This window comes from Bacillus rossius (assembly GCF_032445375.1).
Source record: "Bacillus rossius redtenbacheri isolate Brsri chromosome 9 unlocalized genomic scaffold, Brsri_v3 Brsri_v3_scf9_2, whole genome shotgun sequence".
Classification (NCBI taxonomy): domain Eukaryota; kingdom Metazoa; phylum Arthropoda; class Insecta; order Phasmatodea; family Bacillidae; genus Bacillus; species Bacillus rossius.
In genome coordinates this window covers 14,117,121-14,135,224 of record NW_026962013.1, presented here as the reverse complement: position 1 = coordinate 14,135,224, position 18,104 = coordinate 14,117,121, and the positions used below count along the sequence as shown (strand labels likewise).

At 35.2% G+C, this 18,104-nt stretch overlaps 2 protein-coding genes across 2 annotated transcripts in view; both read right to left on the bottom strand.

The window, feature by feature from the left end:
• The window catches only part of LOC134543261 (zinc finger protein 585A-like), a 184,231-nt gene that overhangs the window by 105,516 nt on the left and 60,611 nt on the right, over window positions 1-18,104 (bottom strand). The gene's annotated exons all lie outside the window — the stretch shown is intronic.
• On the bottom strand, window positions 1,001-17,527 carry LOC134543085 (zinc finger protein OZF-like). The gene is made up of 2 exons (XM_063387859.1): window positions 17,307-17,527; window positions 1,001-3,290 (listed from the first exon to the last, which is right to left on the bottom strand). The coding sequence occupies exon 2, from the start codon at window positions 3,275-3,277 to the stop codon at window positions 1,658-1,660; it is 1,620 nt and encodes a 539-aa protein (XP_063243929.1). The 5' UTR covers window positions 3,278-3,290; window positions 17,307-17,527; the 3' UTR covers window positions 1,001-1,657.

Sequence of the window (18,104 nt, the reverse complement as noted above, 5' to 3'; positions counted from 1 at the left end):
CAGCCCTTTCATACAAAACAAAAAAGATCACAAAAAATAATATATTAATCTAAAATATAATACAATTAATACAATAATGCAATTTGGTTCATCTTAACTGAAAAAACACAAGCTTAATACATTAATGTAAGGCATTTTCGTAACAAACACTTAAAACTTCCATACATTCAAAATCACAGAAATTCAAAATTTTAATAACAAGGCTGGCACTAAAGAAAAAACTCTAGAAACAAGAACACCCAAAATCAAAAGAAGTCAGTCTCAAGAAATGTATTCACTATGAATTTTCAAGTAACAAAAAGATTAATTTTGGTATAGAGATTATAATGCTAAAGCCAGAACTACAATAGTCTGACACAGTCATCTATCCATTAATCACATGAACTGCAGCCAATAAGATGGCCAGAAAAAATTAATCCGTCCATTTGCCAAATGTTTGGTAAACTCATACTTTGGACACGCGATGGTTGAAATTATAACCTCCAAATGTCAGCTCATTATATTAGAAGGTATTGATGTTTAATTGTTTAACTGCTTCCAAAATTGTTTTTATCTTACGTTTGATCACATTTTAAAGGACTTTTTTGAAACAATAATCGTTCCTCACAGAAGTGTACTGAATTTGAATTACATTCATGGTAAAACTGGAAATGTTTAAATAAATATCAGAGTGAAAAATATTGAATTTAATAAATTATAAGTGCTTGCTTATATGACTGTTTAACTAATCTAATTACATAAGAGAAATTTTCTCCAAAATTTAAGTTTTCTCAACAGTTTCCAGCACTGAAATGGAAAAATATTATGACGGACGAGCAGTGTGTTGCAAATCACTCTGTGACTAACGTAAAAAAGGATGACGAAAAGACAGGCGACAAACGCACGCGATAAGCCATTGTAATTCCAGCTTATTAAATATTTGAAAATATTCTTGAAACATTTAGAAGAAATAAGTTTAGTTATAGGGATATAAAATATTGTTATTTTACAAAAATTTTACTATTTTTAAAAGAACTTTTTATTTACCCCTGGTATAGTAATAACACAGTTTCAAGTAATAGGGTAAAATTACACAGACAGATAAACTGCTTGATCAACCAAAACTTCTGCTGGAAAATGCATTATAGAGCTAAGCATAACAATCTAGAAGATTTACATGGATTTCAAGTATTATTTACACAAGACTACATAAACTGAATTATTAATCCCTCAGTAATCCTTAACAGAATTTTAAAATTTTTTTGATTAAAACCCAAGAGAAAACATACACTTGCTCATTAACAAATTATCAAGTGATTTGAATCTATTAGTCATTGTAAACAATTTAATTAATGGCTTGAATGAAAACAGGTCTCCCAATTATCTTACAGTATAATCAGATCAATCAATGCAAAAATAACAAACTTACTAAAAAAAATATAATTAAAAAAATAATATTCAACAAATAAAGGTATGACTATTTGGCTACACAAAAAGTTATCAATGCTACAGTCTTCACCTCTGACTACTGTACAGGAACAAGACACTTAACACTGCTGAAATTATTTATTCAACTTTACTCAAAATAAAAACAATTTCTTTTTATTGCAACAGTCAATACAACCCACCTTGAAAAAACCTCTCAATCAGTTAGTGTGGGGGGAATATTGTTGTTCATTTAAGTTGGATGCACCTTCTGGTGACTCTTCAGAAGCGTCTTGGAAACGAAAGCCTTGGGGCAGGACTCGCAGCGGTAGGGCTTGACGCCCGTGTGGAGCCGCTTGTGCATCATCAGAGTGGACAACTGCGAGAAGGCCTTGCCACATTCGCTGCAGGCGTGGGGCTTCTCCCCCGTGTGCACCCGCCGGTGCACCTTCAGGTAGTCCTGCTTGCTGAACCGCTTCCCGCACACGTCGCAGGCGTACGGCTTCTCGCCCGTGTGGATGCGCCGGTGCGCCTTCAGGGCCTCCCCGCCCGACAGGGTCTTGCCGCAGATGTCGCACACCAGCTGGTTCTCCCCCAGGTGGTACTTCCGGTGGATGCGGAGCGAGTTGTTGTGCAAGAACCGCTTGCCGCAGAACTCGCACTGGAAGTTGAACACCTCGCGGTAGTTGGGCTCATGCTTCTTCTTGTGCATGGACAGGTTGCTCTTGTAGAGGTAGGCCCGGCCGCAGATGTCGCACTGGAACGGGTTCTGCTCCATGTGCACGATCATGTGCCGCTGGAGCTCCGTGTTGGTGTAGTAGCCCTTCCGGCAGACCGTGCACTTGAACTTGTAGTCGTTCAGGTGCCTCTTCCGGTGCACCACCAGGTTGGACTTCTGGAAAGTGGCGTAGCCGCAGATGTCGCAGATGTGCTCCATCTCGCCCGTGTGGGTAGCCAAATGCTTCTTCAATTCGAAAGCCCGCTTGTACGTACGGCTGCAGACGTCGCATTTGAAAGGCCGGGCGTCCGTGTGCGACACCATGTGGTTTTTCAACTGGCTCTTCGTCAAGCACACTTTCCCGCACACGTTGCAATTGAAATCGTCGTAGGGCAACTCCCACTCACGATCCTGATGCTCACTCTGCACTGATAAGCCTGCACCTGCTGATGTATCACTCGTCAACTGCTTTCCATTGATGCTGCACTCCTTATTCACGCTATCAATGTCAACCGAGAGTTTTAAATTGAAAGCTTGTTCAAAGCTGTGTGACGGTTCAAAGCTGCTTGGTTGCTTGAAATTAAGTAGCTGTTCTAAACTGTGCGGCGGTTCAAAGCTACGTCGTCGTTCAAAACTAAATGGCTGTTCAGAACTGTGTGGCTGAACCAAACTGTGTGGCTGAACTGAACTCGAATCAAAACTGTGAGGTTGATCAGAACTTTGACTTTGAGGTTGATCAGAACTTTGATTTTGAGGTTGATCAGAACTTTTATTTTGAGGTTGATCAGAAGTTTGAGTTTGAGGTTGATCAGAACTATGTACCTGTTCAGAACTAAATACCTGTTCGGGAAAGTCTCTTTGATCAGGACTGTCTGAACATTCAGAACTGTGTGACTCTGAAATGTTACTCTCACCTGAATACCCATAATAAACAACTCTCTCAGCCTCACTAGCACTCTTAGACAACAGTTCTGAAAGAGACTCATATTGTCCCCTAGTTTGGAGAGACATTAACATTTTCTCATAAAGTCCTCTTAGGTGTGAGTTTTGCAAGTTGGCATACTCCTGTAGCGTAGTAGTACCAGGCTGGCCCATTAAGTACGGGTTCATGAAGAATGATTCAACATACCTTTTACGCAGATGTTCCCAAAGCATTATTTGATTGAACCTGCAAAGAAGAGGAGTTTTGTGAATCTAGTAAAAAAGCCATTAATTAATCAATTTTATTTATGAAACATTCTAGTTGATCCTCTTAATAATGATGAATAAACTAAGCCTAAAATTAACACCATAATTAACATTTCACAAAAAGAAACCTTAAATTAAAATTGAGAGTCAATAAAGTTTAGTTATCTTTAAATACATTAAAATATTGCACATATATTACAAATATCATAACTAAAAAATTTTTTTTTACCAAACCCAGACACAACAATAATATGAAAATAAGTCCAAATTAACATGACAATGATTAAATATTATAAATAATTACAATATCCATACAGTCAACTTGTTTACTTATTTATATAAAAGACAATTCCTTGCTCCAGATGAGGTTTGAAGTAACAGGATTAGAACCTGTTTCTGAAATAAATATGTCATATTTCAAATCATTTCAAAGAAAATAAGATAATTTTCTAATGAACTACAAAACATATTCCTATAAGGCACTTTCCTGCTTTCTTATATTACACATTACCACTAGTTTTTATTTACAATTGCCAGCATTTACACCAATAATAAATCTACCTACCTACTGGTATGAAGGAAATTACAATAAACATAACCAAAATACAATTTTTTTTATCAAGTCTGAAATAGCTGTATAGATGTAATCTATAGAATAAAATTTTAATTGTTGCATGGAAACAACTAATATTTTAGTTGTATTCATACAGTTTCCAAAGCCCATTACGTCAATCTTACTAGTTAGCCAATTTTATTACCAGTTATTGTGCTCAGTTTGTTGCTAATGAATCATGTTGCTGTCAACTATAAAAAAATTAGGACTCCTTAAGGATACAGTTATGACTAAGGAAGGTATTCCAAGGGACCTAAATAAAGGTTTAGGCACTGAATATGCTCCACCTGTAGCTTAAATGTATTCCTAGAGCAGAATACCACCCCCAAACTCTAAGATAGGCCATAACAAATCCCTTAATTTTCGAGAACATATCCTAACAAGTCCCTTGATTATCTGGAGCATATTTTGGAGTCCTATCCGAGATTTCGGAGTCCTATATGTGACAGATGTGCCCAAATTACGCACAAACACGAGTTCACTTTTCCAGTGATAGGAAAATTAGCATTACAGACTTGAAAACACATATTAGTTTCAGTCATGTAAACTGCTGTGTGTGTAAAGTATGTGTACAGTGTGGTAAAGTGCATGTTAGTGACAAGGTTCCTTGATGGATTTCTTTTTTTACTTTTTCATACAACTTATTAGTGCAATTATTAACTATTAATACAGAGCACTTGTGCGTTGGTTTTATTATTTCATACAAAATATGCCTATTGCCCTTATTTTTTTTATGATAAAAATAAATTATATAAACAAAATTGATGTGATTTATTGTGTATACATATATATGTAAGTGTATATAAATATAAATAAATAAAACTACATCCATTGTGCTGTGAAATACTAAATACTCATATTTATCATTGACAACAACATTGAAAAAAAATTATGCTACCAAATTTTGAAAAAATTTTTACATGTTTGAGTTAAAGTTTATAAGTATTAATTTTAATTTTAGTATGTATGTTAAAAAAAAAGTGTAACTTCTAACCTACACGCGTAAGTACAAGCACCATTTTTTTCCACCGGATTGAGGTTTTCGGGTAGGTGATGCTTGGATTTCATTAGTATGATTCGTCTGAACATTCATGAGAAAATGAAGAATTGCATCAAGAATTGTAAGTTTTGCAAAACGGAATGGAGTTGTGTAACAACACGCAGTTTTAAAAAAAAAAATTGTTTCGCGATGGTTACTGAGCCAATGCTGTTGCACTCTTCTGAAACTGCAACTCAGGATATATTACTTCGGCTGTTTCAAAAATCACCTAGCTGTTTTTTTTTTTATATTATATTTTCAGAATTTAAATTAAAAAAAAGACAGTTCATCAGGTGTTAACCAGATAGTCTAAATTGTGTTGCATTCCATTATTCTAATGCAAAAGTAAATAAATATTGTGTAAAGGTTCATCAAGAGGCACGCAATCCAACTTTTACTAAAACGGCTGCCGATCTGTTATCCTATTGCAATTTGGATTGGACACATTATTGAACATGACCCGCGAGACAGGAACCGACTGTTGCTGAAAATGGCAGTGCTTATTCAATGCGAACTTATTGGAATTCCACCCCAAAGCACATATGCTATCCACCAGAACTGGTGCCGTAACCTGCTCTTCATCTCTTCTAGTGTTTCCCATCACCATGCTTGCTTCAGACACAAGATAGTGGTAGGTGAAATTATATGAAAATTAACTCATCTGTGCACTTAATTTATATGTATTTGTAATGCATCTATGTGGTAAATTAATTACTGTTATATTCACTGTGCTTACCATCTACTTAGTAAGTACAGCAGCATAAGCTCATGACAAACTTATTTCTGTGCACAACAGAAAAGACACACGGAAGCAAATCTAGCTGGGTAAAACAAAGCTGGGAGATTGTTCTTTTGCCAACGAAAGGCATTTTTGACGATGAAAGAAATGTCTCCTGAAGTACAATTTTTTATTTGAAAGGCAATTATTGAATTAAAAAATGCAATGCATCTCCATGAAAAGAAATTGATAGGAAAAAATCAGGTCAAACTTGTGAGAAATATACATTTTTAAAGCAATTTTGGTTTTGGACAAAATAGTATAAATTTATCAAAAATTATTTTTAAAATGGAGCAAATTTGTGAGTCCTGCCTTAGAAACCATAGGGACTTTTAAATTAGGGGGTTGACTTACCACTTTGCATTTGTGAACTATGGCAACAATTTAAAAAAACTCTTGGTATTCGCAACTATACTAATTTTATGAATAATTAAATATTTTTAATGTTTTTGATGCAAGGGAAACTGCTACTTTGTATTGACATTAAAAATTAGTAAAAAAACAAGAGTTTACCATACTATGAACTGAGCTTCCAACAAGCCTGGTTTTAGTTTTATTTTAGTACAAAGAACAATAAATAATTTTCTCTAATAAATTGCACTACAAGTTTTGTCTGTTGCCAAAAATCTCACTGAGCATGGCATTATTATTAATTCTGTTTGTATTCTTACAGTTTAAAAAAAAAAACTAGATATCTGACTGCCAGCATAAATTTATTTTTTTTATTACAAAATACATAAATAATTTTTTATAATATATTGAGTTTTGTCAGTTGCAAAAAAAAATCTCAAGAAACACGGTAATATGAACACTGATTCTATTCTTAGAATTGCACAAAAACTAGTCATTTGGTAACACTCAAGTTTTTCTGAAAAATTGAAAAAACATTATTATCCAACACATATATTAAGATAAAAGATTCAAAATTTATTGCTGTACACTTTTAAAAACATAACACATTCCCCAAATATATACACATAAAAATATTTGTCAAAGAAAATCAGGCCTATTTAAAAAATATATAGTTTAAAATGATGCTAGTAAAAGTTTTTAAAAAAAATGGAAGCTTAAGAAGCACACTATCCTGTTTTCAAACAAAATCATCATACTGAAGATTCAGCATGCCCTTTAAAAATGGGCAGATAATTTCCAACCTCAATTTTTTAAAAGAACAATCATGGATGGAAAGATGAACAAATTATATTTATTTCAGAAATGATTTGTGATGGCAGTCCAGCACATGGCTCAAGTATATTACAGAAAGAGAGAGAGCAGTTAGCAAAAAGTAAGAGAAATAAATTAGAGAAAGTAAGAAAAAATAAAAATACAATGACAAAGTACTTAGGAAATTGTAACAGGTGGTATATAATACACAAGAAAGTTAAATTTGGTCCTTACAATTCATAGTAATGTCCAAGATAAATAAATGATAAAAGTGTAAGACTAGAAGAAGGTGCTGATAATCTAAAGTTGTATAAAGAAAAGGAAGGTAATTAGAAGCAAACAAGAGCTTGGGTTTAAGACATGCGAGGTTCAGCCATAATATCAAATGTTTAAGTTGAATAAAATTAGAGAGTGAGACAGACATACTAAATTCAAATCAAAACAAGTGTTAAAACTTTTCATGTACTGAGCCAAGTAAATAACACAGTATATAAAAGCATGGAATATAAATTAGAAAGGAGGCATGCAGATTATAGGAATATGAAGGAATATTAGGGAAACTCAATTACAAAATTGGTCTCGCAAAGATTACTATCTACAGCAACACATTCAGCCGAGACTTAAGTAAGTCAGTGAAGGATTAAATCAGAGCAAGAGGAAAGGTAGGGGTTTGATGTCGCTAGTGGGCTTAACTCTTGAGTCATGCCAGGGTTAGCTATCATGGGGGAAAAAATTCAGATTGCAGAGACTGATCTCTGATCCATGACAAAATGAGAACCACGATGCAAAAGTGTAAACGTATCATGTAATGCAAAAAATAAATAAATAAAATACTTTGCTATTTTTAAAAGTTCAAAAGTGAAACAAAGTGGATAATATTGCAATTGTCAAAATATTAAAAGTACATTACAACTCATTCTCCAACACAATTCACACCAAATTATGCATTGGGAAAATATTGTATAGCAAGTTCAGATTCTTTTAAACATACACTAATTTTGAGATAGCCATTTGAAACGTACAAAAATAAAATTATTATTTGGCAACATGGTAAACTGCAAGTTTATGCATGTTTCTTAAACTTCCGCCGTCAGCCCTAAAGAACTCAAAACAAATACTACATGTTCAATGAGGCTTATTTTGTGTTCTGCTACAACACACTTGAATGCTTTGACGTAAATAACAACAAGCAATGAATTAAAAGATTGCGCTTAGTTTTTTTAAGTCCACCTTAAATCACCATTATATAACAACATTAACTTTGTAATATTTGGAAACAATTAAAATAGGGTCGCAGGGGAAAATGCACGAATAACAATATATTCAGGAACAAAACTTACACGTTAAGTATTGATGAATGACTGACGATGAATCAAGGACTAAATACCAAAACAAGCTTAAAATTTAACATTCATACATAAAACTGGTCTGGAACCAGCAAGCTGAAAAGGCATCCGGTGCACTCAACATGCAGACTCGCCACAATACAACTACAAACACTGTCTCTTAAGGTGGGTGTTCAGCAATGTTCGTGAAACAAATCCCTTCGAACACATCTGACAGCGATAGGGGCGGTCCCCCGTGTGGCATCTCAAGTGGACGGTGAGAGTGGAGCGTTGCGAAAACCTCTTGTTGCACACCGTGCACAGATACGGTTTCTCCCCCGTGTGGATTCGAGAGTGCGTTTTTATCAACGTCCGCGAAACGAAGGCCTTGCCGCACACGTCGCACACGAAAGGCTTTTCGCCCGCGTGCATGCGGAGGTGGGTCCTGAGGGATTCACGCCCGGACAGCGCCTTTCCGCAGAGCTCGCACAGGTTCTTCTTGTCCGAATGCGTCTTCAAGTGGATCTTCAGCGTCCGCTGGTTCGCAAAACATTTGCTGCACGTTGCGCACCGGTTGTTCTCCCGATTTGCTTCCTCCCCGTGCGAGCGCATGTGATAGTGCAAGCTGGAGCCCACGGCGTAAGCCTTGCCGCACACCTTGCACTTGTGAGGTTTCTCCCCAGTGTGGAAGTTCTTGTGTTCCTCGTACTGGAACGCAGTGAGAAACCCCTTGCTGCAAACGTCACAGTTATACTTGTATTGTTTCAAGTGCCTCTTCTTGTGAACTGAAAGATGGCTACTATTAATGAAACCAGCACAACAAATTTCACAAATGTGATTTTTTACTCCTTCGTGCGTTTTCATGTGCATTTTCACATCATACTTATGCTTAAAATATTTGTTGCAAACTTGACATGGGTACGGACGAATATCTACATGCGAAAATTTGTGATGCTTTAGGTACCTCTTCTCCTTAAACTCTTTTCCACATACATCACATTTGAAAATGTTCACCTTTTTCTTACTTCTACCTGATCTTTTCGAAACAATTTTGAGGGTTTTCCTGTTCTTCCGAGGAGTTTGCAATACATTGCTGGCCAGTTTTGTTTCAGATACAACCGTGTCTGTGCTCTCACACTTTATAGACTCCACGGTATCAGAACCTTTCTTTATGGACTCCCATACCTTGCCACTGCTATATGGATGTAGCATAAATGGTTTCATCCATAAATTTTCAGCATGTTGTCCCCAAATGGCTATTTCATTTGACCTGCAAAGAAGAGGAATGTTGTTCATAACTTGCCAACAGGCCACTTAACGCACTTTTGATGTTACGAACTAATATTCCACAGGCTCATTATTTCATTAAAGTTTAACATAAAGTATCCTGTGTGAAAATTAAACAAACAGAACTAATGAAATTAAGCAATTTTAGAGGAAATAGTTAAGTGTAAGAGAGGACCATGATATAAAATACCTAATTCATAAATATGAACAGTTTACAGATATATGCAAGAGAATTCAGCAACAAAAGGACTACAATGAAAAGAATGGACATACAACTAAATCACTGATCAACTCCTTTTTCACGTTTTTTTCCTTCCTACGACCTCTCCCTCCTAAATAGTGTATTAACCAGTAATGCAGTTATATTTAAATTGGAATTATGCACAGGCCACTTTTAAAACTTGCTGCACTACTAATACCCTTTCGCACACACTTGAATCCCCAAGAAATCATACTGTGTTACTTCCAAACACTTTTGCTGAAAAAAAAAATAGGTAAGTTCATTTATAAAATACAATAAACCAAAATCAACAGCATTCCAAACTTGAACTGAAATCAAAGAAAATATAAACAGAAGCAAGTTTTTTATTCTTTGTTAATGCTTAGTTTAAAACTTTTTAAAAGCCCTGCTTAAAAACTACCTGATCATAATTATCCTGCAATGTGTTGAAGCTAACGACTGCCATAGGCAAACGTTCTTGTATCCATGCATAACATGAGAGATCACAGGGAATTTTTAGAAATATTGTTGTTTATCTATTACTGCAATTCTTAGTCTAATTTATTTAAAATAAATCTAAACCAATCTCTGTGGTCTTTTACATCAAAACACAACCTCATATCAGGTGTTTCTAGTTAGCTTCACATTCCAATGCAAGTTGGGAAAGTATTCATATACACCCAAAATGAATCAAATTAACTGTGATTATGGGTGAAGATTATTATTTTGAAAATGTTGGTTGGAAATATTATGATTAGCATGAATGCAGCACTATTAATAAAAAAAAATATTTGACCACCAAAATAGTCTAAAATTAAAATAACCACTTGGCCCAGTGACTACAGACAGTGGATTCTGAATGTGAATTAGAAAGTTTAAAGACAGGAATGGTTAGTGACAAAAAAAAAGAACAAAAAATAAATATTTTCATTAATAGTATTTAACAAAATTTCAATGTGATGGTGGAAATTCCTTTAACATTAAATGATCCTTTAAAATTATTAATAATAAACAATCTATTCTGAATACTTATAAAACTTAACAAATTTTGAATAATGTTATGAATTCATAAAAACATAATTTTTTTTTAGTTGCATTGATTTTAATATGAACATGTAAGTAATACACAAAATTAAATATAAAATTTGGAATTGTAAAACATAGAAAAATTGTTACTATCTAGTTTGCGTACTAAAAAACATGGACAATCAACACTAACGTATTCCTTTAAAACAATAATTCAAAAGTTATCATTCCCCAACAATTTTAGTTTCTTGCTTGGAGAAGCATTTCACTTTCAATCTCAATCGGACAAATTGCAACTGCTGCTAAAAAAGTTACATTCTAAAAGAGATACCCTAAAAGTAGATTACAAACTTAGCACATTTTATTTGGCACATTGTGAGTAGCCTTAATGTGCAGCCTTAATGTACACAGAAACAAATAATGTGCTTCACAACAAGAAAATAAATGTCAATTTTTAAGACAAAAAGACAATTTAACTTTCTGTACCATGCTTTTCACAATGACTTGAATATAAATATAACTGCCAAGAGAGCCAAAAATTAACGCCAATCAAAAAAAAATATATTTTGATACAGAAACATTCTGTGTTATATAAGTATAAATACTAAAAAAAAAAAATCACAATAATCACCTAGGGAAAAATTAACTTCCCAGGTACAAAAATTAATAAACCATATAAATTTATAAATAAATAATGTAATAGAGGTGTCACTTCAGACTTTGGTAACACAGCAGTCTATGCGTGCTTCTTCCTGCCATGCGCCAGCAACTGCACTTTCCGATAGAAGGACTCCCCGCAGGCGGCACAGACGAAGGGCTTCTCGCCGGTGTGGCAGCGTCTGTGGGCGACGAGACCCGAGCTCTTGGCGAACGCCTTGTCGCAGAGGTCGCACTCGTACGGCCGCTCGCCCGTGTGCGCGCGGCAGTGCACGATCATGTTGCCGAGGCTGGCGAACGCCTTGCCGCACGTGTCGCAGACCAAGGGCTTCTCGCCCGTGTGCACCCTCATGTGGGCGGCCAGGTTCCAGCGGGTGGTCATCGCCTTGCCGCACAGCTCGCAGGGGAACCGCAGGCCGGCGTGGATCCCCCGGTGCAGGTCCAGGGACCACCGGGAGCCCAGCATCTTGCCGCACGCCTCGCACTGGTGCAGCTTCTCCGCCCGCGCCCGCGTCCCGTGCCGCCTCACGTGCCTCTCCAGCACGTGCCTGTGAGGGTACGAGCGTGCGCACGTGGGGCACACGTGCTTGGCCGTGTGGTGCCGGTTGACGTGCCCCTTCAGCTCGGGGTGCGTGCGGAACCTCTTCCCGCACCTCTCGCACATCAGCGCCAGCACCTTCGAGTGCCTGCCCCTATGGAGCTGCAGCTGCGACTTCCTCCGGAACCTCGAGCCGCAAACGTCGCACGCGTGATCTCTGCTTTCAGAGTGAGTCTCCATGTGTTTCCTGAGGTAAGCACGCAGCTTGAACTGTTTTGAGCAGATCTTGCAGGAGTGTTTTGTGTCCGTGTGAAGCTCTTGATGCCGAACTAGGGAGCACTTTGTTGAAAACACTTTTTTACAAATAGGACAAAGAAAAATATTAGGCATCTGATCCATCTCTTCCTTTATAGCATCCAAATCTACTTCACTTGTTTCATTTAATGTAGAGTTTTTCATGACCCAACTTTCATTTTGTGTGGGAGGTGGGACATGTGAAGATAAATTTTGTAACCCACCTTCAATAACTGCAATAAAAAACCTGAAAAGAAAAGGAATACCCTATAAAATCAGGAAAATTAAGCAGAGACATTAAATCAATTGAATTACTTATTTTAGTTTTGTAATTGTTTTAACAGCAACCATGCTACACCACCTATAATTTAGTTACAGATTTGTTTACTATGTACTTAAACTTACTTTTTATCACCTGCATTTTACATTTGTCACAAATCAACTTTCTGTGAATAAAATGGAACCACAACAGACTGAGCATTATTATGAATATTACAAACCTGATATTATTACAAGTTCAATGCTGAAGCACTACAATTAATGCTCCAAGACCAACATTAGGCAAGTACCTCCTGATAAAATATTACCAAAACAAGTAGGTGTAATATCAGACTATAGGAAATAACTATCACATGATATAACAGAAACAATATTGTAGCAACAACTTTATACACTGTAAGTATATATTCCAAACATATATTTGGTGTACATGAAAACTCTAATTTTAAGAATTTGGCAAAACTTTAAATGTACAAGCACTGTGGCAAAAGAGGATGGCAACAGTTCATAATGTTGCATGTAACTGATGGTGATAAGACAAAGATATTTATTTACCTGCACATTAGTATACACTGAACTTAAAGGGAAAAAAAAGTTAAGGATTCTGAATTTGTTTTAAAGGCCTTTGCTTTATGCAAAATACAACATTTTCAACTTTTTTACTCATGACTAACAAGAATAATAAAAAGATTTAAAAAATCTAAAATTTAGAGCATTGCCACATGCTTACACGAATAATAAGTTAAAAAAATAACACCAAAATACATAATAATTGACAAGTTATGAAAAACAATCAAAACCAAATAAGACAAATGAGTTAAAAATATTAATTAATAACCTCCTCACACCGACACACACATAATTATATATGGCAGTAACCTGTAAGCAAACAATGAACTGCTTAAAAAAAGGTAAACTTACAGTTGATTATAAATATTTGATAAAAAGAAAATACTTCTAATTACAATAAACTGACAGTTAAATAAGAATAAAAAACACATTTATTGCATTTTAGTTATTCTGATATATACGACCCAACTTCTGACAGTAAATAATAACTGTCAAGAGGTAAATTCTAAGATTAGCTAGAAAGCAAAAGAGTGTTAAACGTTCCAAAACCTGAAATTTTAACAAATATGTAAGCCAGTTGTCTCTTCAAGAGTAAAAAAATATATATAGTAGGTAAATGTAGGGGTGTTTCTTAAAACAATAAAAATATGTTAATGTCCTAAGAGCCAATTGACTATTACCAAATTGTTAGTACATTTTGATGACTAATCAGGGACGAGAGTGCAAACGTTTTTCATGCCTAGCAGCTCGGCAAGACGAGGACTGCCAAATGTCATCTCTCCCACAGTCTCTCTCCCTCCACCGTCCTGCTTCCATCTTGAACTGGCACAGTGCAATGCCACTTTCTGTCGAGTCGACCGCCATGGCTTGGCTCCCAGAACACTGCCCTTCACGTGACAGATCGCTGTCTGAATCTTGGGTCTGGTGAAAGTGACATTCCCTCTCATGATGCTACAATGTATTTTCTTTCTACTTTTCAGGTACCCGTTTCTTTTGCATGCTATCTTTTAACTACACATTGTGTACATGTTTCCAATTTGCATTTATGTGTTCACTGTTACAGTTTCATTGCATTTTATTGAGACAGTGGCAGGAACTTGCACAATTGTTTGGAACCAAAATTAAATTGCTCTTTTTTAATTTTTCTTTTTCAGTCTGCAAACTGTTATTGGATATCAACCAATCATCCCAAGCTTCTAAGGGTAAAACAGTACAATTCTTCTTATATATAAAAATGAATTTTTGTGTGTTCGTCTTCTATGCGCTCGCACATCGTTCATTCGATTTGAGTTAAAACTTTGCACACTTGACCTTTGAAACAATGTCTTAGTGAGATTTCGATAAAACAAAATCTTAAAGCATAATTTAAACCTTAAAGCATTATTTAATTATTCTTTGTAAAATTTCGCCATTCCATCGTCGTAGTACAGACTAACACGAAAATGTGGGCCATTGAATGAAGTTCACTTGGCAACAGAGAGAGAGTGCGCATTGCAAGCAATCTGCGAGCTATCAATATCGATACTGGACTACGCAAGCGCACTCTATACAGTAATCAACTTAACCAAATATGAATGTGCTGCAGATAAAGACTAAGATTAAAAATGTCTTTGAAAAAACTTTATAAATCACCAACTTTGTATTTATGTTAATTAAATAAGTAACTGGTAATATCCTAACAAATAATGGTTTTCAATTTTAAAATACATAATTTTATACAGGAAAAGAAGTTTATGAGCAACATCTTATAATGGGAAAAAAAATTAAAATAATATATATCTTATTATTGAAAGGAACGAAACATTCTACTGTATTGGACGGGAAATTTTTGTAATGGTAATTATCAGACTGTCTAGGTCTGATAAAACTAATCCTTAAAGCATAGTTTAATTATTCTTGATAAAATTTCATCATTGCATTGATAACTCATCGTTCAGCCCATCTCTATGAAATTTTGCACACTTGACCTTACAGGAGGATGTAGAGAAATACAGATATATAGTGCTAGATATATCTAGATATATATGCATTAACAGAAATATAAATATATACACATAGAGGCGATAAAGAGATAAAAATAAAAAGTTAAAAGATGTAAAGAATTATACAGCTATATTTATATAAATATAGACAGATATATAGAGACATGAAGATACATATAAAGATAAGACAGATATTGATATATATATATAGTGAGATATAGAGAAACATAGATAGAGATAGGGAGATTGAGAGATATAGTGATATGGAGAAATGAATATAGAGATAAAATATATATTAAGAGAGTTATAGAAAGATAAAGAGATAGATGCTTTGTATATGTGTAAAAACTTAAAAAAAAAATTACGAAGAGGCATTACAACGCATGCTGGGTATAGCTAGTAGAAAATAATAACAGCCCCTCAAGGCGCCCTGAGAATTATTTAAACGCAGAAGTAACAATCTTTACCAGCAACGATGACCACATGAACTTTGCTACACCAAAATTTTAAAATCCTTATAGTGGAAGCATGTTCTAACAGCTAACCATCCACAGCAGATTCAACAGCAAACTGACAACACCAGTTTGAGGCAAGACAACCAACTGAGCAATACAACCGATCTGCAGATACTTACCAAATTGTTTCAGCTTATCCTCCAAGCATTCTCTCAAGCCAGACAAGTTCATTTCATTGATTCTCAACTGGAACTTTAGTGCTGTTCATGCTAAATGACTGTACTTTTAAAAATTAATGGAATAGTTTTTAAGCAATTTGTTCCAAATAATTTTTTTTTTGTGGATTTTGCAGTAAGTCTTTATTTTACAGTTGTTACCATTGTGCTACTTCCAGAAATAAAAAAAAAGTTTTTTTTTTTTTTCATTTCATGGACCCTAGACCTTAAAACTATTGTCAACTAAAAATAAAAAAGTGAGTGAGAGTGAGAGTGAGAGTGTGTGAGTGTGTGTGTGTGTATAAATTTATATTTGCATAAATTTATCTGCATCACTTCATTATGGACACGATTACTGCTTTACTTCAGCACAAATTACTTCTAAACTTATACATGAAATATACAGATTGAATATCAGTCAGGGTCATAAATGAGCAAAATCATACTTGGAGAGGAGGAGGGGGGGTGACAGAAATGGCAGATATTTTTCAATAAATGAAAACATAATATACCTAACTCCCTTAGTATGAACAATATTGAATTTGTTTCTAGTTGAACCCCCTAAAAGAAGAACAAAAAGTTTTTTTTGAAGACTTTTTGACAATGCCAACTATTAGTTCGAAGAGAGAGAGAAGGGGGGGGGGGGGGGGGGAATTTTGTTACTCCTTTTGAAGACAAAGTATAAATTTCATTCAAAATTTTTGTAAATATAGTAAAATTTATTTAATATTTCTTCTAAAACAATCCTCAATGATACACTCAATCCTTACTTCATAGGGTAATTAAAATAAGGTAGCAGAACAAAAAATTCATTATATTCCCTTTGTAGAGGCCCATTTAAAAAATGTTGTAAGTCTTCTAAATATTACAAAAATGCACCCAAGTGGCAAATAATTTGTTTAATGCTTTTAGTTTCTGGGAGTAAAGAGGCTTGTTATTGTCATGGAAGTTTCGCTAGTGCCACTGAGCCTGTGTCAATATCATAGCCAAGTCATTCTTGTGTAGAATATCATTGAAATTCTAGGAAAATGTTAGGTGCATTGAAAAGAAAACATTAAAAACATTTCGGCTGCAATAAATATTTTAAAAAGTTTAATCAGTACGAATATTTGAGAAGTCATTTGAACATAAGGTTTCCGAAATATTTAAGAAGTTTCTAGAATGTTTCAGGCATTTCCTGTTTAATCCAAAATAAATATTAACTTCAAAATCTATCTACTGCACCTGTAAGCCAAGCTGAAAGATATTTATATTTCTAATTTACGTTTGCCACTGTTTTAGTTTAAAAAAAACATTTCAACTTACTGTAAAAATTCCATATTGTAATATAAATATTTATGACATTTCCTCAGATGGATGCTTAAATGTTATACTTAATTAAGTAATTAAAATTAAAAAATAAATCTATAAACTAATTCACTCGTCATTATATACATTGTAAATATTGAATATAATGTAACACTGTAAATAATTTCAATGTAAATTACACATCAAATAGCCAGTTGGGCACCCCATAGCGGGAACTGTTGTGAAGTAAGCATGGGTTCAACTAACCTTGTATCTGAAGAAACTGTTGGCTACATTAAATCCTGCACTAAGACTTCTTTTACCACAAACTACAAAATAATATGAATGTTTATAGAATTTTAACCCTTTCAGTTCACTATATTGGGAATTCACAATATATAGGTACGTTTTGGTGCAAATCCTAATCGCTCGCATTATCCATGCTATCGCCCTGCTCAAAAAATAAGAATTTTTATGAAATAATGAGTCCTATCATCTATTAATAATCTTGTGGAAACTTTTTTTGTGAGTTTGTAACGTTGACCTCTGTGTGTAACACTTGCCGCACATGTCACAGCTGTATGGCCTCTCACCGGTGTGAGTTCTCTGGTGGACACTCAGGTACTTCCTGTCGCTGAAAGCTTTGCCACATGCCGTACAAATAAATGGCTTTTCACCCGTGTGTGTCCGTCTGTGAGTCTTCAGCGATTCTCGACTCGATACGATTTTCCCGCAAAAATCACATACATATTCTGGACACACTCCGATGTGTCGTTTCACGTGAGTGCTGAGATTCTTGCGCGACACAAATGCCTTGCCACACGTATTGCAGCTGTACCTGTAATTAGGTTTATAATCCGGGTCGTGTCGTAACTTGTGCTGCGACAGTGAGTAATAGTTGGTGAAGCTCCACCCGCAAATGTCACAGAGAAATGGCTTCAAGCCAGTGTGAACGCTGCCGTGATCCCTCAAGTCTTTCTTCGTGTAAAACCCTTTCTCGCACACGTCGCACTTCATTGTAAACTCGTTCAGGTGGCGTTTGCGATGCAGCACCAAATTTGTTTT